The 24,923-nt window shown below is 39.1% G+C and overlaps 2 protein-coding genes across 2 annotated transcripts; both read left to right on the top strand.

The window, feature by feature from the left end:
• The first annotated feature begins 1,207 nt into the window (after positions 1-1,207).
• On the top strand, positions 1,208-2,101 carry LOC124136709. The gene has a single exon (XM_046502705.2). It carries the CDS (start codon positions 1,208-1,210, stop codon positions 2,027-2,029), a length of 822 nt encoding a protein of 273 aa, XP_046358661.2. The 3' UTR covers positions 2,030-2,101.
• A 3,376-nt stretch (positions 2,102-5,477) lies between these two features.
• Positions 5,478-6,221, top strand: LOC124136708. Its single transcript, XM_046502704.2, has one exon. It carries the CDS (start codon positions 5,478-5,480, stop codon positions 6,219-6,221), a length of 744 nt encoding a protein of 247 aa, XP_046358660.2.
• Positions 6,222-24,923: the final 18,702 nt, after the last annotated feature.

Here is a 24,923-nt window from a genome sequence, read left to right on the forward strand (position 1 = left end):
CTATTTATGTCCACTGGTATCTGTTTCGGCAAATAATCGAGATTTGTTTCTGGGGTTGACATTTTATATACATTGTTGTATTATAGAAAGATGTCTTTCGACAAATGATCTGTTTTATAAGAAGAGATATGTTGGAAACACTGTAAAGGAGAATAACAATACCAGAACTACTCTATGAATGCACAAAAAGATAATAAGGAATAAACTGGATTAACTAAAGGTAAATACATTAATAAAAAAGATATGTATGTTTGGATATCAAGAAAGAAGGAATGATGTGTTAACCCCTTGTCACAATTTCGAAAATTGTATTTTTAATAGACAATTATTGAATATTGTATCTACTTAATTAGATTACGAGAAGTATTTATAGCTATCCAATAGCTGTTTTTCCTTAAACCGTCATACATTCAAATATTTCATAATTTATACTAATCCTATCAAATAGGCGCAAAACTGAATATGATTCCAGCATATAGTACTCCATGAGTCAGTGAGTGAGTTGGGTTTAACGCCGCCTTTAACAGTATTCAAGTTATATGGCGGCGTGTCAGCTTAATGTGGGAGGAAAGCCCAAAGTAATGCAGGTCTCAGACGTTTACCACTTCGGTGAAGCCCACGAGCACGGGTATGGTGCTGACAAACCTAGAAACATAGCCGGGGCGAACCGGGATTCGAACCCACAATCATACATTTCTGGCGTGGCCAAGGGACGCAACTCTGCACAGCGAATCGCGGCGCCTTAGACGACTGGGCCACCCGTGATCCCCAGTACTCCATGAAGACAAATTGCTTCCACATACAAGTTACATGAATACTTCTCAGTTCAGAAAACGAATAATATACAATCTAAGGCAATGCGTATTGTAATATCTCCAAATGGTGATACCTGCATTGTCTTCATCGCTGCATCGATATATTTTCATTTCCGCTGATAAAGAGAGTTCAACAGACAAAGGAATTGCAGTTCTCTGAATTATTTACTTATATTGTGATACATAGGTTATCATGGAACAGAAGGACACCGATCTGCAATATGTAAGTAACAGTTTCCTTAACGAACTTTCAATGGTATACCATCTGCAACTCTGCCTTGAGCTATGATTAAATTAATCAAATGTTTCCAATCAGTGACGCAATACGTAAGTATGATATACACCTGTTGATGACGTGACAACAGTGTTTCTGCGATGTATAAATGTTACAGATGGCTCTCTCAGCATCATTGAAGTCTCGAGGAGTCTCACAGTCCGGATCATCACGCCGTTACGACTACCTAACTACCATGAACGTCCTTCTCATTCTGGCCGCTGTTCTGGCTGTCTCCTATGCTCGAGACTGTGGACACACAACGGAAACCCCAACGTCCAACCCCACTGAAGCCCCGACTACACTACAAATACCTACAACATGGCCTGAAGGATCCTTTGCTCTGCCTCAGACCAACGATGGCTGTCCTGGTAGTGAGTGGAAGGATGGAGCTTTCTATCAAGACACTGAAGATTATCACAACGTAAATACCTGGAACACCACCAATATGAGCGGCATTAAGAAGAAAGACGGATATTTAAATACTTACTGCATCATGGAGGGCACCACTGCCAGATCTGGGAGTTGGCCTGCCGGTACCTACTGCATCTTGAGGAAGAACGGCGTCTGCCCAGGAGGTTTCCAGGAAGGTTCCCTTCTTTGGGATGATGAGAACAACTACAACATGAACCATGTCTCAGGCCAGAGCACCCTCCCCGATGGTGAGTTCAACAAAGACACCAAGCTGTTTTATTGTTGCCGAGAGGATGCTTCTCCAGCTCAAGAGATAGCCTTGCCAACATCTGCCCCCTTCTACCTCCTGATGAAGACAGGCGTGTGTCAGAGCGTCGCTGGGATGTCGGTGACAGTGGAGACGATGTTTTGGGATGATGAAGACACCAACAACCACAATGCCAGAGAAGGATCCACTCCCTTTCAAACTGGAAGTCCTGCCAACATTCATCTCAACTACTGCTACTACTCTCCTACAACACTGTAAATTGTTTAAGAATGTAATCAAAAGGCTTGAGAGAGGTGTATTCTGCACTGTAATAAATGATATATTTTTCAAGAACTGTGTTGTTACATTTATGCGCTTTCTAGGTACACATACTCCTATTTTATTCAAGGAAATCAAACAGATAAAGTTGCCTTTGCACCTTTCTTCGATCCAAATGCTTTACTTGTCTCCGAATAGTCCATATGTCCATATGGGTGGGGGCTTGTGAGGGGATGTTCTTTTGTTTCATTTTCGAATTAGCTCCAACGTTCAATTTCAGAGATTGGACTAAACATGAATGCCTATTTATGACAAGGGATTTACCAGTACACAATATCTGAGACTGAGGTGGATGAAAATATTTGATGGTTTGTGTCAGATGTCTTCGTCTTGTCAATGGGTATCACTGGCGGCAGCCTCCTGACATCAACAAATATATCAGCTCCGGCTCTGAGTAATTTCTCCGTCTGATTAGTAAATCCCTTATTCCCCAGGCTCAATGTGAAATCAATCGAAATGTCGAACAAACCAAATTGCCATCATTTAAGATTACTACATTTGAATAGTTATATTAAAGATATAGACGCATAGGTCAAGAGCAAAAGAAATCACTTTGATAGATATTGTTCCATGTCTTTGAAAAGAATATCCTACCATGATTTGTATAACGTGGTCGATTACAGTAATACAGAATTTGACAACATTTAATACACTGCAAATCGCATTATGAAATACTATTTCTAATAATTATTCAAAGAAAATATTTCTGTATTTGCATTAATCAACAATTGAAAGTCCTTTGGAAGTGTCAGATGCTTGGCACAAGAGACAAATCATCTGTAAAGGAAGACAGAAACATTTTCTCAATATACTGTTTTCATTTAAGAAACGCCTGTAATAAACCATATTATCCATGTCGACGGGATATAAGTTAGGTCTTGTTTTAGTGTCAACGCCTAGGCCAGTATCCCTTTTACTGTTTGAGAAAAGCTGGGAGCAAGAGATGTTCTGTACTTATAAAATTAACGGGTTAACACCGCTTTGAGCGGTATTCAAGTTATATCACGGCGTGTTAGCTTAATGTGGGAGGAAAGCCCGAAGCGATGCAGGTTTCATCACAATTTTCAATTTTATGTCCAATGGTATCTGTTTCGGCAAATAATCGAGATTTTCTTCACGGGTTGACATTTTATATTCAGAGTAGTATTATCGAAAGATGTCTATGTACAAATGATCTGTTTTATAAGAAGAGATATGTTGGAAACACTGTAAAGGAGGATAACAATACCAGAACTACTCTATGAACAAGCAAATCAAGCCAGGACGTTAGTCAGGAACTTCAATTTACATAGAGAACAAAATGTCAGTTTAAATGCTTGTCAAGTTTTCTTTTCTTGAAATAGAAATTAAAATCGGAAATACCTTTCCCTGTAGTTACCTTGAATATTACCAAAACAATTCTACTTCAACTAGATAACTCATATACATCTTCAAAACATTTCAAAACAAGTTGACAACTTGGATATAACACTAACTTTAACGAAAAACATGATCCTGTGCTGGCTAACATTGCATTTAATGTGTATTATGCTATTTTGTTGTAGCTGGGGACATATACAACATGTGTGATTCATACAACACAGTGTTTAGAATCTCACTACTTTTGTCACAAGTGGAATTAAACTTTGTCACAAACGACATCAACTACCCGATGAAGAACATTTTCATACATGACCGTCTCAACTGACTTGCAAACCGAAGTCAAATGGTGTGGAGGTGTTATCCAAGAAAAATATCGGGCAGAAGCCAGTGATTGATGTGTGCAACATCCACGCAGTCGGGGATCGAAGCCTCTTTTTGTGACAAGCATTAAGTTGTTGGATGGGGCCTTGTTCTAACCCGTAATCGCCGAGGGGTGTATGCACGTAGCTCACAGAATGACTGTATTGGAAGTTTATGGAAATGCACGACCTTTTAAACTGCTAATATAACATTGACTCATAGTAAACAGTTTACATTCGAACTTAAGAACAAAACAAACGATAAAAAATAATGTTCTATGAAAATATATGGAAAGTCATCAACAAGACATCATTTAAAGATCTATCAAGCACAAAGATAAGACGGTTTTATCTTTTTCGGTGACCCATTCATATAATTTTCATTACTATTTATGTCCACTGGTATCTGTTTCGGCAAATAATCGAGATTTGTTTCTGGGGTTGACATTTTATATACATTGTTGTATTATAGAAAGATGTCTTTCGACAAATGATCTGTTTTATAAGAAGAGATATGTTGGAAACACTGTAAAGGAGAATAACAATACCAGAACTACTCTATGAATGCACAAAAAGATAATAAGGAATAAACTGGATTAACTAAAGGTAAATACATTAATAAAAAAGATATGTATGTTTGGATATCAAGAAAGAAGGAATGATGTGTTAACCCCTTGTCACAATTTCGAAAATTGTATTTTTAATAGACAATTATTGAATATTGTATCTACTTAATTAGATTACGAGAAGTATTTATGGCTATCCAATAGCTGTTTTTCCTTAAACCGTCATACATTCAAAATATTTCATAATTTATTCAAATCCTATCAAATAGGCGCAAAACTGAATATGATTCCAGCATATAGTACTCCATGAGTCAGTGAGTGAGTTGGGTTTAACGCCGCTTTTAACAGTACTCAAGTTATATGGCGGCGTGTCAGCTTAATGTGGGAGGAAAGCCCAAAGTAATGCAGGTCTCAGACGTTTACCACTTTGGTGAAGCCCACGAGCACGGGTATGGTGCTGACAAACCTAGAAACATAGCCGGGGCGAACCGGGATTCGAACCCACAATCATACATTTCTGGCGTGGCCAAGGGACGCAACTCTGCACAGCGAATCGCGGCGCCTTAGACGACTGGGCCACCCATGCCCCCTAGTACTCCACGAAGCTAAATTGCTTCCACATACAAGTTACATGAATACTTCTCAGTTCAGACAACGAATAATATACAATCTAAGGCAATGCGTATTGAAATATCTCCAAATGGTGATGCCTGCTTTGTCAGCAACGCTGCATCGATATATTTTCATTTCAGGTGACAAAGAGAGTTCAACAGACGAAGGAATTGCAGTTCTCTGAATTATTTACTTATATTTTCATACATAGAAACAGAAGGACACCGATCTGCAATATGTAAGTAACGAATTCATTAACGAACTTTCATTGTTATACCATCTGCAACTCTGCCTTGAGCTATGATTAAATTAATCAAATGTTTCCAATCAGTGACGCAATACGGAAGTATGATATACACCTGTTGATGACGCGACAACAGTGTTTCTGCGATGTATAAATGTTACAGATGGCTCTCTCAGCATCATTGAAGTCTCGAGGAGTCTCACAGTCCGGATTTCATCTCACGCCGTTTCGACTACCTAACTACCATGAACGTCCTTCTCATTCTGACCGCTGTTCTGGCTGTCTCCTATGCTCGAGACTGTGGACACACAACGGAAACCCCAACGTCCAACCCCACTGAAGCCCCGACTACACTACAAATACCTACAACATGGCCTGAAGGATCCTTTGCTCTGCCTCAGACCAACGATGGCTGTCCTGGTAGTGAGTGGAAGGATGGAGCTTTCTATCAAGACACTGAAGATTATCACAACGTAAATACCTGGAACACCACCAATATGAGCGGCATTAAGAAGAAAGACGGATATTTAAATACTTACTGCATCATGGAGGGCACCACTGCCAGATCTGGGAGTTGGCCTGCCGGTACCTACTGCATCTTGAGGAAGAACGGCGTCTGCCCAGGAGGTTTCCAGGAAGGTTCCCTTCTTTGGGATGATGAGAACAACTACAACATGAACCATGTCTCAGACCAGAGCACCCTCCCCGATGGTGAGTTCAACAAAGACACCAAGCTGTTTTATTGTTGCCGAGAGGATGCTTCTCCAGCTCAAGAGATAGCCTTGCCAACATCTGCCCCCTTCTACCTCCTGATGAAGACAGGCGTGTGTCAGAGCGTCGCTGGGATGTCGGTGACAGTGGAGACGATGTTTTGGGATGATGAAGACACCAACAACCACAATGCCAGAGAAGGATCCACTCCCTTTCAAACTGGAAGTCCTGCCAACATTCATCTCAACTACTGCTACTACTCTCCTACAACACTATAAGTTTATTCTTACTTGGCCTATAATAAATGATTTTTATGTCAAGAACTATGTTGGTACATTTGTCCTAGTGTATTCAATTAAATCAAAAGCACAATTTTCTAAGATCCATTTATTTAACTTGTCTCCGTATTTGCCCTATTTCAGACTGGTGACTTCAGAAAGATCAGACTATCTGTTACACGATATATATGGGTAAAATGGTGTCCTGACCGTTGTTACGATGAAAGTAAGACATTAGATACAACACTTTGAGCCTCATGCTTGAACATGGATAAAAATACAAGGCATTATGCCTTGTGACATACCTTAGGGACTACGAATTAATATATATTCGTATATAAAAATCCGTATATATCACTGTGGCAACATTTACTGCCAGGCTTCAGACATCTATATTTTCAAGTGAGAGAATGAATATGGTTTTGGGTCGCTTTTAGAAATATTCCAATAATATTGCGGCGCTGAACACCAGAAATGAGCTTTACACATTGCGCTAATGTTCGGAATCGAACCAGGGTCTTCAGCGTCACGAGCGAACGCTTTAATCACTAGGCTACCCCAGCGTTCATATTTTCAAGATAGGACACGGGAAAACGTGTGTAGGTTATTGTCTTTTTTTAGAACAAGAAGGCAAATGTTCAACATATATATGCATGCTCCTTCGTCGCGCGTCATGGTAATTTGTTGTTTTAAATGGACGAACCAGGATTCGAACCAACAATCATAGGTTTCTGGCGTACCCAAGTGACCCAACTCTGGACAGCGAATCGCGGCGCCTTAGACGACTTAAATCTTTCACCCGTGCCGCCAGTTAATATGAAATTTTGTCCAGTAGTTTATAAAAATGTGTGAGAATAAGTTTTGTTTTTTAAATTTCGCTTCGAACAAAATCCTAGTGGGTGTAAATTATAAGGGATTTACAGATGCACAGCCAGCGTCTTGTGAATACGTATAATGTCGGCAACAGTTACTGCCAGCCTCCTGACATCTACAAGTATATCAACGCCTGCTTTGTGTTATTGAATTTCTCCGTCTGATTAGTAGACCCCTTATTCCTCAGGATCAAAAAGAAATCAATCCTGAATGCGGAATAAACCAAATAGTGCCATGTTGTCCCGATAGTATTTCCCTTTGACTCTGCATGGACAATATGGAGCGGAGTTCGGCAAGTCATAGTGATACCATCCCGTATCATTATCGACCCAACCCCAAAACGATCATACCGTACGATATTAATGTCCATATAACGCTCATTAGGACGTCTCCCAACTCGATTCTTTTGGTCATGAAGGTCGAGAGTAGACCGCGATTCGTCAGAAAACATGACATTATCCCAACGTCGATTGTCCAAATGCTGACGTTCTCTACACCACTGACGCCTCTAATTCAAATGACGTGCAGTAAGTTGTGTAACAGGTGGACATCTTCTGTGCAGACGATATCTCAAGGTCTGGACACGTACTCATGTACCAGTTGCCTGTTGCAACCGGTCACTTATCTGAGTGGCAGATTTGCAACCGATATCTTAATATCATTGTTCTGACTAATCTGTCCTGGGCTGGACTTGTTGCCCCTTGGCGTTCTGGTCATCGACGTTATGTGTTTGTTGGTCTCGGGCTGATGACATTTTGAGAAACATGTAGCGTTTGGGCAACACTGTTCTGATATGTGCCCAACTGCAAAATGTCCATGGCGCGTGAACGTTCAGCACGTTACAAACATCGCATGGTGACTGCTGTTGCTTCCTGAATGATTAAATGTGTTTTGTGTCGTTGAGCGTTGCAAGAAGACAATATGTGTCAGCTCACAACGCCTGAGTGACAATCGTAAATTACCACACCTTGCACATGCTGTCCAAGATTACGTGTCTCATGACTGTCACAATGTTATGTTTGAGAGCTAGATTTCTTCGGAAATGTTCTTGCCACATAAATCACGTACTTTCATTGCCAGACATTAGTGTATATTCCTCTCCTCCTTGTTTTGCATATTATATTTAACAGTTGTACAGTGTTCAGTTTTAACCACATATTTCAATGTTGAAAACTAAAGGAGTTAAGAAACTTGTAAATTGTGTACAGCAGTATGAAAACTTTAACAGCTTCCGGCTAACTGCTGTCTGCCAGTAGGGTACATGAAGTTATTTCAATTTCAATATGCGAACATTCTCGTCTTCGTGGAAATAAATGTCATCAGTAATACAAACTTCCAGACACGTTTATTACTGATGGCGTGTTTAATATTATATATCAATGCACCCACTGTTGTTAGACTATCTCTGCGATCAATAGCATCTGCACGGAAAGGGGAAGGTTGGTGGTTCGATCCCCGGTCTGAGCATCGTATTACCAAAAGACTTTAAAAGATGGTACTTTTTGCTACCCTGCCTGGCGCTCGGCATTATGGGGATAAAACAAGGACTGGTCGTCTCCGAGAGTATAGTGTTTCTGAGTCTGGCATTGATGTTAACACTGCGTCGTGGTATCAGTGGGCTAGCACTGTAAAAAAAGAAGTATAATCATTTCCATAATTATAATATAAAACGTCACCGCCAGAGAAAACACAGTCTCGATTTATCAGCCGAAACAGATTCCATTGAGTGTAAAAGTCAAATAAGCGGTAACCATTATATGAAGGGATCACTGAAAATCAGTAATGACACCAGGTGTTCACGAAAATTACCTGCCCTACCGACAGCAACCACCACTCTCTCACTTTGCATAGAACAGTCTGTGTTTGTTGCCTGGCGCCTGAGAAATCCATTGTACGATTTCGACCATGTCATAATCATGTGTTCATAAATCACTATCAAATAGTGATGATACCAGGTTTCGCGAAAAGGCGAGCGTATCTTGCCCCACCGGGGGCACCTGTCACAAACACATGCAAAGGCAAGTCAACTGTCGAATGACGCACTTTGACATCTTCATAGAAAGTTCAATTTCGAGTGTACCTCATTAAGGCTGGAGCTGCTGAAATATTGTTCGACATGAAGGGAGAAACTTTACTGAGGGAAATCTGAAGTCTTCTTCAGAAGAGCAATGGATCCTGGAGCCTGTTCTGTGGGTATGTGTAGGATAGTCGGGTTTTTAGTGGTGTTTTCTGGTTTGTTTACAGGCAGCCGTGGCGTGTCAGATGAACAGCTGTGCCTCGACGGATATTTGAGATAATAAGCCGCGGAATCTCTTCACGTGCACACAACAGATATATTTCAAATATAGCAACCAAAATAGTTTCTACAAAATCATGAAATGCGCTATTGCGTCACAAGATTTTCTCGTCCATCACTTGACTTTCGGTTGTTAACAGACCGCGGCCGCGTTGCAGGAGTACTGCTGCACGTTTTATGCAAATTGTGTGAATGGCGGATGCTACTGGAAGGGCAGGACATGCTTACCCTTTTCGCGAACACCAGGTGTCATCGATGATTTCCAGTGATCCATTCATATAATTGTCACCGTTTTTTTGCCTTTTACGCACAATGCAATCTGTTTCGACGTGTAATCGATATTATATATATTCATGAGAGATTTCCGTTGTGTGTCCACGGTCTCGGGCATTACAAACAGTCAACACACTGTGCTCCAGCTGTGAGACACAAAACAGATACATTGCAGAAACACTGCTGTGGCCTCATCAGCAGGTGTATATCATAATTATTGCACTACTGATTGGAAACATTGGATTAATGTTATAATAGCTTTAGGCAGAGTTGCAGATGGTATATTAATCAAAGTTTGCTATTCAGATTTTTACTTAAAGATTTCATATCGCAATCCTTTATTTCCGTGATAACACAGGTATCAAAATGTTTGTCATTCTTTTCGAAACGGACGCTTTTAGCAAATGTTGATTAAGGAAATGGTTTTGATTTATTTATCTGTCACTTTCAGTGACATTACCATCATGTGTGCATATATGTGAGACATACATCGCTATATTCTATAAGCTGTGATATTTACAAACGTGTAGAATCAATAAGCATTACCGTGGACTGGCAGTTAAATCACAAAGATCAACGCCAGAGAATAACCAGTCTCGAAGGTTTTTTTATGTCTACCAGAAGAAATTCCACAGAGCGTAAAGGTCAAAGCAGTAATGAAAAGTATATGAATGGATCACTGAAAGGCTGTGTTCGACAAAAGGGTAAGCATGACCTGCTGTACTTTTAGCACCTGCCATTCACACAGTGGTCGTGAAAATGTCAATGACAAAAGACGTGTGAAACCTCCATGTGATGGTATCTCGCACCATGTTGAAAAGAAACGTATCATATTTAGTCAATTCCTCTGAATGTCTACCATACACGTTTGGAATGACCTCACCAGCCATTTCATGATGAAACATTGATTGTAAAGCTAAGTTTTAATTTAGAAATGTAGACGCCTTAAGCTTCAGTGGATGTTATATTGTTCAACATCAAGGGGAAGTTCACGATTGGAAAATCGAAAAAAGCTCCCTCTTGTCATACAGCTCAAAACATCATTTTGAAATTCTAGATCCAGATAAGACTCTCAATATGATTTCTCAGTGGCTTCTTTCATTTTCAACTCTGGTAGATTGATGAGGTGAAGACTTTATTGTCATTGTTAAAAGTAATGAAGTCATCCACATATCCGAGACTAAGGATAAGTTTTGGCAACGTCTCATTTCTTTGAATTATAAATGTAGTCAAAATGTAGTGAAATAGATCAGCTAGGAGAGGGGCACAGTTAGCACTTAAGGGGGCACCTGATACTTTGCTCTACCCCCATATTTGACAAACATATTGTTAATAAGGTATTCCATATTACTGAGTAGATATTAAAATATCAATTAAACCTGGATCAAGTAACCTTCCGAAAACCCAATGCCCCTTTCAGAAATGCTAAAAATACTGTGATATGTATCAAATTTCTTAAAATCTTGTCTCATAAACATGCATTAACGGCTTTGCTGTCCGTTTAGATACATTTAGCTTCACATTGAACATTTGACCTTCCTCTCATTCTCATTTACTGATTTGCTTACCGATTTCGATTTCATATTACATGTGTGTGTCCAACCGTCCTGGATGGACTGTGACGTCAGCAACATCAGAAATTATCCCGAAAATCCACGAGATGGTGATGACCGACGGGGGAATGACTTTGCATCATATTGCTAGTTCAGTAGGCATATCCCAGGAGAGAGTATGATCGATTATCTCAGACATTTTGGCAATGAAGAAAGTATCAGTTCGTTGGGTTCCAAAGCTTTTGACTTCTCACGCACCTGGAACAACATGTTTCATGATGATCCAACTCTGTTTGAAGCTGGTGCAGAAAGTTTTTTACGACGATGTGTGGCTATGGATAAAACCTCGGCGTTAAATATGTACAGAATGTGAATGTTCGCTTGGCAAAATTACGCCATTCCTCAACAACTACCTGACTGCTTCCTGAGCAGATAGGACCATCATAGATCGTTACATATAGCAAGTGAAAGTGCGCGTGTTTGACTACATACGATCTGGACCGGGTAGTGACAGATTTTCATACTTGCAACAAGAAATCTTATCTTCACTTCACATACACATATAGTGTATTTTCTGTGGTATATACAGTAACGTATCGCTGGAGTTTTATATCTATCAATATGATCGCGTGCTTCAGATCCCAAAGGAACAGTTCTGGGAAAAATAGCATGGCTGTTTAAGCTTTAGCTACGCAACAGTGGCGTTCAGAATCCATGCTCGCATGCATGTTCTAAAAAGCTCTTTCAATGCTGAATACCGCCCATGGTGATATAGTGCATGAGTCCTCGTTTGTTGAGTCGTAAAACTACATCAATATATTATTAAAGGAAAGTTAATTACTGGTATCCTACCTAAATGATATTTTATGCAACTAAATTATGTTCTTTATGCACAGTAATTTAGTTAGAGGCCGACTTCACACAGAAACGCAAACCTGCACTGACTTTTTAATGATTGTAACACTGGCGCCAATTGTCAAATAAATCTTCATGTATTTTATGATAATAGAAAATACCAAGTGGTCTCATGCAATATACGGGAACGAGCGACTAGGCGTTAATAATAAAATAAGACGTTCCCTATATTGTACCTATTTTCATGATAGTAGTGTGTTTTTTTCATAGGCGTTTTTATGAAGATGTTTCTAGGCCTTTATAGATAATTGTTTCTTATGAGTGATTGAGTATGGTTTTACACCGCTTTTTTTTAGCAATATTCGAGCAATATCACGGCGGGGGACACCAGAAATGGGCTTCACACATTGAACCCATGTCGGGAATCGAATCCGGGTCTTCAGCGCGACGCGCGAACGCTTTAACCACTAGGCTACCCGACCGCCCCTTTCTCTTTGGAGAAGTATTGGAATTAAAGTGTTATTTCAGACTGCAATGTGTACTGCATGTGCTCTATTTCAAATTTTATATCACTGTATCAACTTATACTTATAAACTTTAATGGTTACTCATAATGTCTAATCCACATTCAAATCGGGCGGAATATTGAACCGAAAGGATCTACTTATGAGAGAAATTCAATCATTCTGGCAGTAACTGTTGCGGACAATAACACGTTTTGACAAGCCACGCTCTTCTGGGAGGGGGGGGGGGGGGGGAGGTTATAGGCGTTTTTATGAAGATGTTTCTGGGGCGTCTTTTATAGATAATTGTTTCTTATGACGAGCATTTGACAATTGCTATGTGTACTGCATGTGCTGTATTTCAAATGTTATAACACTGTATTAACTTATACTCAAAAATTCTAAATCGTTGAAAAAAGTTTATTTCGGATTCAAATCGGATGTGATCTGAGATGGAACCGAAAGGGTCTACTCATGAGACCGAGAAATTCAATCCTGGCAGTAACTGTTGCCGGCAATAACACGTTTTGACAAGACATAGTCTTCTGGCCATTATCACCTACGACTAGTATGTATTTCATCCACTTTCGGGTCCCGTTCCACAAAACGATCTTAGTGTTTCGACGATGGTAATACTCATACGTTAACATTACGACACTTACGACAATCGTAGCACTGAAATCGCTTTGAGGAACGGGGCCCTGGATTAGATATCCCGCTGCTGAGTGCGGCGTTAAACAAATAATCACATCAATATGGACACATGTCTGTGTAGGCTATTTGAGAGACATTGACGTCAAAGTATGATAATAAACATGACATCGAAACAATGAACGAGTTCGTAAGTGTGCTTACAAATAAGAACTAAACAGAACTTCATTTAATCAAAGACGAGAACCTATAAGATTCAAATACGAACATTTTTACATAAACTTACATGGACGCAACTGGCAGACAATGTGTATCCTAAAGATATTACAGTTTCAATACATATTGCACATGATTGACATACTTTTTTATAATTTTATAGTTTTATTTTCTAACGTTGAAATATATGTTAAATATTATGATATTTACGGTAGATTAGTATATTGTCTAGGGCTATACAAATTGCGTGTTTGAAAGAGTAGCTTTGAAAATGATAGGGAATTTGTAATGGAAATAATCAACATCGTTTAGGTTACACCAATTCTTTCGTTTACACCATATCGTTTGCAAGACTAAATTCAGTTCTAAAGATGAAGTAAATTTTAACCGTTAGGGAACGTTGAAAAAGCTTAACAAGTGGAAAGAATTGATCAAAAGCAAATTTAATTTTGTACGAAGTTCACTTTAATGTGATATTATGAAAATCTTTTATCAATGTGAAATACGTATCATTCAGGCTTGTATACGTCTATGCCGAATTTGAAGGTCATCGTCATTTACCATTGTAATAATTTAACCTTTCAACTGATTGGAATCCGATGGGGTTTTCTGCCCTCTCTTAAATACCAATACATGTACTTTAAATGGAGGCATAGACTGTATCTTTTATCTATTTAGCTGACCACCTTACTTTACTTCGATCGATGTGCAGATAAATCTGCCACAGTAGTAAAGCTTCGAGTTTCCTGAATGAAGCTTGTTCATAGAGCGACGCCATGTATATGCCTTTATGTCATCAAGGGAGTTCCAGATCATTTCTATTTAAATATTTGAGAACCTTCCCGCAGTTCGTCAGCATTTGCTTCGACTCTTTGTCGTTAATTTCTTTCAGAATGAGAATATTTCAAAAGACATGTAACAAAAAAGAGATCAGTGACTCAATCAAGTACGGTTTGTCTTGTTTTAGATACCAAGTAACAGGTGAACAGCTTTAAGTGATTTCGGGTGACGCCCGATGGTTGCTGTGGCAACCATCACCGGCCATGTCCATCTTGTCTCAGACAAATAGAGTTCTTTCATCAAAGTCTATTCACACGGGTTTCAAGCCATCACTTTCAGAAAAAGCTGGAATGGAAATGAATAGTTTATATCTATCTTGTCAATATGTGGTGTAAAACATTTAGCTATATAATTCTGGGTCAGCAGGGCGCATGCTGACGTCTTTTATTGGAAGGTACCTAAGGTAGTATTAGTGTACTTCGTCTTTAAGCCATATCTCACTTCAGAAGATACTTTTCAATTCCGAGTAAAGAAACCTTATGTTTTAGGTTAATCGGGCCCTGATTACAAAAACGTCATTACATGATATATCCTCTCCCGGAGGGAAGACGAGTTTTACTGGGAAAAAAATAAGGTACACGTGAGGTCACAATATCATAAAACGTTGTTCTTGCCCGGAGAGAGGGATAAAACATAGTTGGGATGAGGTGATGGAATTAGGGGTTACAGTTGTATTAATGAATGGATGGTTTTATTGATTGACTCTATCTTCCCCTTGTCATTTCTGGAGGACATTACAAAACAAGACATCTATGTAATTCTAAAATCGATAACCTGCGTACTTCTAACCACAAGATGACAACACGTAGGCAGAAACTGTTGTAACGAGCCTAAACTTTTATGAAGCCGTACGTCGGGTTCAACGTCAGAAGTACTAATGCACTGAGACAGTCCAATTAGTGAGTTCTTTGCTTAAGGTTACAAATGTGTGGTAGATCGATCTTGAATTTGATGATAAAATCACATCAATTACAGTTCAAATTAGCTGTATATTTAAACTGATATATCATTGAAATACGTAAAGCCCTACTTCTGTAATATTTAAGATAGTCCAGTCATTCTATGGAACATTTAGATACACCTTTAATAAATTTCAATAAACAATATCTAGAACTTAATGTTCCACTTGCATTACTTAATAATATATACAAAGTATAGAGAAGTATACATAACGGAAAACGGATTCTTGGTCCAACCGCATTTAATTCATAGGTCTATCATTAGCAAAAGGGAACAACAAAAACAATGTACAACAATTTAGAGAATGTATATACCAATGTATGATTATGTGACTAACCAATAATCCCGCCTTGGAAAACAAATATATTTAATAGTTTTTCTTCACATCCTGCAACTACATTAGCACTAGTTTGGAACACAATTTATACAAATCCAAGGTAAATTACTTTGTTAGCTCTCCCCAAGTGCATGAAAACCTCACTACTCATTTTGGAACAATATTTCATATTTATGTTCTTTTTAGGATATTATAATAAAATAGAGAGAGAGATCAGAAGAAAGATTCGATTCTGAATTTATGATGGATTCATAACGTTTTTCACTCAGTCCAATATCCAAATATCCAGAATGTGTGTATATTTTTATATAACGCAACAGTCACGGAGACGTATTAACAGGGACATGTAAGCATGTGCTAAATTTCCCGTTGATTTATTCTTTCAAATGTCATCATAACACTGAAGAAACGTGCTATTAAATTTGATGAATAGTTTTGATGAATTTACTTAATTAAAGTTGTGACACGTTTAAAAGAGCATTGAATTCGCCGAGCATATAACAAGGAGAGTCCGCTAAGTAATTCAATTGTGAGAATTCATACCTCACTGTAAAGGAAATTAAAATAAATATTGAACGGCATGCTATTGTAAACGTCTAGCAGAAACTAATCGGGTTTCATAGAATAGCTATTTTTCTTTTTGAACATAATTCATGTTACGCAGCACTGTTTATTTTCAATTCCATTAGTTGAAGATTGGTAACACAGTTTAACAGTTTAAGGTTCAGAGAAAACGATGGGATTTCAAATTCGAGCATTATCACTGAAATCAAATCATCATTATTGTGGTGCAAAAAAGATCGTCAAGAAGACGTGATATATGAAGAAATATTTTGTTTTTCTTTGTCTTAGTAACAGAACACATTGCAAGTTCTGTACAATATCAAATCACAAGATGGCCACTGACTTAAGTTATACGATCTGTGGCTGAAAAACAGAAACACAAGTTTTCATCCATACGATAGTGGATGTAATAGGCGAGCTCTGAATATCACTTTATTTCTAAAAAAAAAAAAAAAAACTACCTTTAAAGAAACGAAATTGTTGTAGCATACGACCAGTTCTATCGCCTATCACATCTGTACATAAAAAACAACGACATATAGGTGAGTGAGTGAGTGAGTTGAGTTTAACGCCGCTTTGAACGGCATTCGAATTATATCACGGCGTGTCAGTTTGATGTGGGAGGAAAGCACAAAGTAATGCAGGTCTCAGACGTTTTCCACTTTGGGAAAGTCCACGAGCACGGGTAAGATGCTGGCAAACCTAGAAACATAATCGGGGCGAACCCACAATCAAAGGTTTCTGGCATATCCAAAGTACGCAACTCTGCACAGCGTATTACGGCGCCTTAGACGACTGCGACACCCGTGCCCCCACAAAATATGCGGTTACATGTAAACTTCGGGTTTGATATGCCAATAAATTGCTCTCATGAGGACTGCTAAATTATGTTTAGGGAAGGGCTGTGAGATTGTCTTAAGACTGTATATTTTTCTGAATCCCGTTTATCATTTTTCGTATTTCATATTTCAATACCCCAATATAGATCTGATAAACTTTCGCTGTCAAATTTTATGACACCCGGCTTAATCTCCCTACCAGAGTGAAGTCAAATTGAAAAAGAGTGTTGTGAAATATATCCCAGTTGCTTTCATCTTCACCAACTATTAAAATTATTTAAACACCCCATGCAAAGTAACCTTCCTGGTCAAAGCGTATGCTGGGTTCAACGCCATAGGTGTGGCGGGACTTGTGGGCTGCACTAAGCTATTATTAGAATGAGTTATATTTGGCAACTTGAGTTACCAGCAAGCAGCAAGCAGTAGCAGCAGCAGAACAGCAATGGGTAACTGTGTTGCCAGCAGCAAAATACCGCTAAAAAGTAGACATGAATTTAGTTTAGCCAAAAGGTTCCCATCTGCTGAAAAGCAGTGGGACGAAACAGATTCCCGCTGATAATTTTGATGATTACTTGGTGATTAAGTTAGTATTACAATTGTAGCCCATAAGAACCAAGCCCACCTAAAACAATTTTTGAATACAGAAGAAATGTACATGCTTTTGCCCTGTGTCATAGATGTACACAAGATTGATTAGAAAAAATATGAATGTGGCAAACTAGAGGAGGGTGGGAGGGAGCCAAAGAGTGGAGAATTGCTGTTCCAAAAAAGGGTACAGAATGTTTTGGACAGAACGTAAAGGACGATGGTGATGAAAGTTTGATGACGTCATAGGAAACAGAATTATGACGTATGTGGCGGGAGATTGGAAGAGGAAATGATGTAACGGAGGTACACAAAGAGATGCATTGTGGTTACTGGAAACCCATTTAGTGAGACGAACTAAATGAAATTAGTAACATAGAACACGTTTATTACTCAGTGTGTTCTATATCGCCACATGTCCCATGTATTAACATCACTGCATGAAATGCCACTTTACGAACGTAGGACAAAAAGGACTTGCCAGCGTGTTACTTAATGTATATGTTACAAACATGAAAATAACTTATTATTCAACATGTACTATCCTGTGCAAATTTTCCATTGCCCACGGACCGCCTACGATAAAATCAGCATATGACCTATTGTAGGTATGTATTTATGGGTGGGTGGGAGGCATGGATCCACCGTCTGATGCATATAGCTTGAGGCAGTCTCTTGTTAGGGATGTATTATACAGGTATCCATCTCATTATAAGAAGAGGCCGATTAACACGAGTGTCGTACTAATGAACCAGCCCCATGAATACGTGACGTGAATAGATGTTTGAACACTAAACTTAGAATTCAGATGAATGTATTACTAGTGATTTATTTGTAAGTGGTCTTTAATTTGAAATCGGAAACTGTATAAACTGTATACATAGATCGTGTAGTGTTGATCTTTTTAGCTACAGCTACATGTATATCTCATGTTAGATGGTGTAGTGCGTCATTGTCATTGCGCACCCGACCGCCTCCGTGATGTAGTGGATAGAGCGGTAGTCTGGAGAGCGGAAGGTAGATGGTTCGGTCATACTAAAAGACGCTAGAAGATGATACTTGTTATTACCCTGCCGGGCACTCGGCATTGATGGGATAAAACATTGCCTGGTGGGTTCGGGGTCAGTATACTGTGTTTTAGCAGGGTATCCATGTTAGATTGAGGCATGGTATCACAGTGGGCTAGCACTATTAAAAGGGTCATTAGTCCGGGATAATCCAAACAGCTTCACACACACGTGCATGTACAACGCTAATTACGTGCAATAATCTGAAACGCGACGTTAAACCCCGTTTCACCTCATCTATTGCCCACGAATCATCGTTTTCATAATTCAGCATTGTGTAACAGGTCTGAATTCTTGGAGTAGTGAGCAAATGAGTGTTTGGTTTATCGCTTTGAACAATGTTTCTGTTACGTCACAGCATGTCAGTTGGATGCGGAGGGAAGTCCAGCAGGTGTACACGTATACAACTTTGATGCAACTCACGAGTATTGTGCTGACAAACCTATAAACATAATCAAGGTAAATCCAGGATTCGAAACCACGAACGTTTGTCCGGTCCGACAACTGTGAGTGGTTTGTATATTGAGCTGTTGGCCATGATAGGCTGCACAATTACCTGTCTGGATGAAAAAGGCAACCCCAGTAAGTTTCATTGTGAACTCTTCATGTGTATTCCAAGATGAATCTTAACTGAAAAATTCACAATTTTATAATCTGTAGACATGATAAACATATGTTGAACATCCGCAACCCTTCAATTTCGACCACGAAAACAGATATTATATTTGTTGTGGCCTGACCAATTTATTTTAATTTCTTATTGTTATTATATTATTCACACTTGTCAGACTACATGAGTAGTGAACAAATCGTTAACTTGTGTTTCTAACCAATGGAACCTTTTTCATCCACGTGAAATAGATACCATTTCGACTCTGTGGCGTTACGATGTTACCAACCGTTAACAAACCATTCATACAAATAGTTACAAATTTGCTTCATTTGCATCCGAGATAGTCACTTGAATACTGTCCTTAGTTGTGCTCCCAGAGAACCATCTCTCTTAAATTGGGGGTCATCACACAACTCTCAACAGGATGAAAATGTCAATTTACATTCGTCTTAAAGTGACACATTTCTTTTCCTATCAGTTTTAATCAGGCTATTCCAACCTATATCACGTGCAGCTTTTTAAGATTACTGTAACCTGTTATTCGATCTGAGGATGTAATGGCACTGAATTGCTCAATCTAAGAAATTTAGAAAACAGGAAACCCGCTCCATGTTTTTTTTCAAATATTGATTCTAGAGTTTCGACCTTGGATGGTTCCTTCCCCAAGTGTTCGCATTTTCTCAGTGTCTTGTCAGACCGTTGTCCTTTAAATCATTGGACATTTGTTTTAATTATTTTCCATCAATTAACAATTTAACCACAAGGTGTGAAATTGTTTTTAAAATGTGCTTGCGGCTTCATGGCTGTGGGTCAAAATGTAGGTGTTAGCGATTGTGTGACGTTTATTTATGACAGAAGCTCATATCACAAGTGAGTAAGGTTATACGCCTCTCTTGGCAATATTCCAGCCATATCACTCAAGAAACGGACTTCTCACATTGTACCCAGGCGACATTCCAACCCGGACTTTCAGGTGAAGAGCACATGCTTCAACACCAAGCAACCCCATGCTATCTACATAAAAATGCCACAACATGGGTGACTCAGCGCTCAACAGAATGTTGCCCCTCACCCCGTGATAGGATCCGCTGATCTGTTGACACAGACATGAAAAACATTGATGCTACAATAACATATACACTGTAAAATACTACAGGAAATCGGTCTAACTTATTGTCGTTCCCGACAATGTTATAGGCCAATGTTATGATTCAGATAGAGCACCTATCCCGACGACCTCTTTCTTAAAAAGCGTATTTGAAAGCAGAGTCTTTATTTGTGGTTAGCAGAAAACCTAAAGGTTTCTAAGTGTCTTTAGATCGATAAAATCGATTCAACAACTCAAAATTAACTGTTTCAACTGGATCCAGTACGGCAAAATGATTGCTCATCGTCTTTGAGCTCATTTATCGAAACGATCTTTTTTAGGTCAAAACACGATTGGAAAAATTTAAAGAAGCAGATTCGGTACTAAGTTCCAATCTACCGACGACAGCAGAAATTTAACTCCAATTATGGCTATGATATAATACAGCGATCTGATTAACAAACATACAAAGATTGACATGCCGCTGGCAGGGGAGAGTAATTAGTCCATGATCTACGTCAGTGCTGATAACCTGGATGCTCCGTACACTATGGAATATGAACTAACCATGCCGTCTTTTGTAGAGACGGACCCTTAAAGCATTATAAAACGTCGTCAATCTCATTCTCCTTCACGCGTAGTTAAATGGTGTCAGGTCCACATCACAGAGACCCATACAGGCGTAGTGTATGTGTCCAATAACATCACATTAAGTACCCTCTATGGCTTAATTGGATTGATGTGGATCAGGTCTGCAGAACAGAACTCTTCATTTAACACAATGTTCACCAGCGTATTGCCTTAACAGCAACGCTTCGATAACGATGTCATCAACAGAACTGAAGGGGATTATACTATGACCTATGATACATGAATTTGTTTCAAATCTTTTTTTTCTTATCGTTGCATTAATTGAATCGGTTATAAATCAGCTGACAAGATTGATTGTACTTTATTAACTCATTTACCTTCATTGTTACAATCGATCCTTACAATTTAATTAGATAACAACCAGCTTTCAGGCTTTATAAAATCGATAGGATTAACAACTACAATCGCAGTGCCAGAAGCAGCGGTACAGTCTGAAGCGTTGGGATCGCAACAGTGCGGATCGCACTGGTGTCACCGACGTTGACGTCCGAATCCTTCAACTGTGGGGTTCTGTCAGGATGAAGAGGTTGCGACGGGGTTTAAGTCTTAGGGGCTCAACGTCTCAAGTCCAGAACGGGTATTATGCTATGAAAAAAACCATTGTGCTGATACAGCACACTCAAAATTATACCATATGTTTGAAGCCCAATACACATGTAACAACTGAGCTCAAATTATATTACTACATTCACTGGAAGCGAAAGTCGTCAAGTTATTGAAACGAATTCATCATATGGCGAAGCAGGTTGTTTTGGTGATATTTTCTTCTTTCAGACTTTTGTGCTTGTTGAAGTTGATGTTCCAGAAAAAATGTTTGATACTTGATTTACATATCGAGAGTCAAATGTCCTTCATCAACATAAAAAGACACAGTGTTTCATCCATCTCAAACATTGGATTTGAAGACAGCAAGATGCATAGACTTTTAAATAAACATTTTTGAAACTATCAAATTCGCGAACAGGGGTAATATAATTATATAATTGAATTAGTTCAATACACATTGTATCAAATATGCACGTCAGATTGAACGAGTTTCTCTACTGTTATTTGGTATTTGTACCGTGTCTTTGATACGATTAATGTGAGTGAGTCAGCTGACATTAACGCCGCTTTAAACAGTATGGCACTATATAACCAGGCGTAAGCTTGATGGAGGAGGAATGCCCGAGATGATGCACGCCTTAGACGTTTACCGCTTACGAGAAACCCTTGACCACGGATTCGATGCTGAAAAACATAGAAACATAATCAAGGCAAACCCAGATTCCATGAAAAGCGAGAAAACCCTTACTGTCCATTGTCCAGCTGTATGACGACAGCCTGTAAATAATCGAGTCCGGACCAGACAATCAGTGGTAGATATTCAAAGCAACGATCCACGACGTCACGTCTCACCCCCGTATCAATTACGTCGCCTCTTACGACCAGCATATGTTCATGTTGCTAAGGGACCAATTCTAACCCGGAATCCTAATGAGTTCCAAATTTAGTCGCCTCTGTCGACCAGCATATGTTGCTAGGGACCAATTCTAACCCGGAATCCTCATGGGTTCCTAATGCATAGGTGGCAGCAGCTATTAGTAGAAGACCATATAAGTGCACTCACGAACATGCAGCGTATTGTCTCCGGTACAGAATTCAGAACAGTGTTGGAAGCTGGCAGGAATTCGGGGTATACAAATAGGTATCCAATCCGCACTTGACAAGTGGATAAGACACCAGTATGGTCTAAAAGGTAACAAATCGCCCTCCTTTTGCTCTTATATAGATATAACAGAAACTGTTAAAGTTCTCGAATGATCCAGCCTGTCATGGTCATGTATACAAAGTTCTACCCGCTCGCACCGAAAGCACTCGATATTTTACAAGCACCACAACTATTTGCTGTCACGGTAAATTACTACAAATACACTTACACCAGTCTCTTCTGCCACAAAACAATGTCTAACATAAAACATTTTGAAAGCTCATCTTGTGTCTTGAATGCTGTAACATCGATCAACAAGAGTCGAGTGACGTTCTTCGAAATCTTCGTTGAAGAGCATGCACGAATGTACCGCAAAAGTGCAGACACCAAAGGCTGGAGCTGCTGGAATATTACTTGACATAAAGGGAATGCTGATGTCATCCCTCTTGTTTTTTGTCACTCTGAATCGTTATGCAAAGATCCAAATATGAAACAAATAAGGCGGTCGCTCTGTTCTCTTTTATTTCTAGTTCTGGTGGGAAAATCCATGGAATGGAATTGGCTGTTTAAACTTAATTCAACGACATCAGGTCATCCAAGTACCTGAAGCTTAAGTTAAACTCATTTCCCTTGTCTTCATTTTGCCAGTCCAAGCAGGACTTCCGGTTCATATGCATAAAGAAACATATCAGCAAGGATGGGAACGCAACTGGTGATGATGTGGATGCATATGTCTTTCCTAAATGACCTATATCCATATTTCACACACATGTTATCGATGAAAAGCCCAGTATTTTACATATGGCTTTCTCAATAAACATCAGATGGCATTTATTTTGACAAATTGTACTGAACCTTTGAAAGTAGAGATGTGACTATGACTTTTGTGACCACGTCTAGTGACAAAGTTTCTCAATCGGTTTATCATGTAAGGTTTTCGTTTTCAAAGAGGAAAATCACGTTTTGACAAGATTGCAAAAGATATTCCAGTAATGCCTTTGTGTTTTTGAGAATCCAAATGGAATTAATTTCACTGAAATACTTCCCGTGACTAGAAAGAAAATCCTTTCTTGATTAAGGATCAGTGTTAATCTTTGACAGAGGGGTTTGGTGGCATTAGTGCTGAACACTACAGCATATCTTTCTGTGTGGATTGTGTGAAGCTTTGGGATCCGGTACGAAAGAGGAATGAATATGTCTTCAGGTTTTCAAGAGTCATTTCAAGATTGATATTTCCGATGGTGGTCTTGGTAGATTTCTTCCTCGATTAACAGACTCAACCCACGATCTCACTTTTCTGGCAGGCCTTAGGGACGCAACTTTGCACAGTGATTTGGGCACCTTATTTTTTATCTCTTTATACAGATGAATTAATATAAATATCATTACAAACAGCTAAAAAGGTCGTAATATTTACAATAGCAAGCCGTCCCAATTTGACTGAAATATTCAGTTAAACAGAATTTAAAACAGCCAGTTGTTGCAACTAAATGCTATTCAAAGCGTTAAACTAACAATATGGATCTATATGTGTCCGATATGTTGACTGTTTGATGTGATAACTCGCCCCTATTTAGTTATCACTTACCGTGTCACACAACCCACAGCAATAACTATTAGATATTACAGGATTCCTTCCACTGAAGTAAACAGTTAGATACTACCTTTCCCCAAATCCTCATTCACACTAAAGGCAAGTCGACGTGACACTTCTACCGAGGCAAGACACTAAGCCCGACTGCATCAGCACTGATTACAACGATAGAGGCGTCATTAGACAGTCCAAACAAGATCTAAACTTTGACATGGAGCCCGGAGATTACGTGACCTTTTCCACCCAAATCTGTCAATTAACAGATTTCGCATCACAACTCTTGCAAACGGTTTAAGTACATTCTTTGTTTCAAAATGTCCCTTCTGACTTGGAATGATTTGTTGCACATATTTGTTGTAATGTTAGTTATTTAAAATGACGCTTATCTATATCCTTAACTCTTCATCTTATGGCTAATTGTAGACTCGGTGTCTGCACCAGAAAGGAATCACTTAAAACTGATCATAAAGCGAATAATCATTGTCATTTTCTATTAACGGGCTGGGAACAGTTTGGGGAGTAGAACTATGTATCTGCCGCATTGATGTGACAAGGCCAGTGGTCACAATAGGAGTTTCGTGTAGACAGTTATATATTGCATTATTGCCTGTGGTCCATAAATACATCCCCATAAATACAGTAGAAATGTCATTAT

This window comes from Haliotis rufescens, unplaced genomic scaffold, assembly GCF_023055435.1.
Source record: "Haliotis rufescens isolate VD_foot unplaced genomic scaffold, xgHalRufe1.0.p SCAF_1, whole genome shotgun sequence".
Taxonomy (NCBI): Eukaryota; Metazoa; Mollusca; class Gastropoda; order Lepetellida; family Haliotidae; genus Haliotis; species Haliotis rufescens.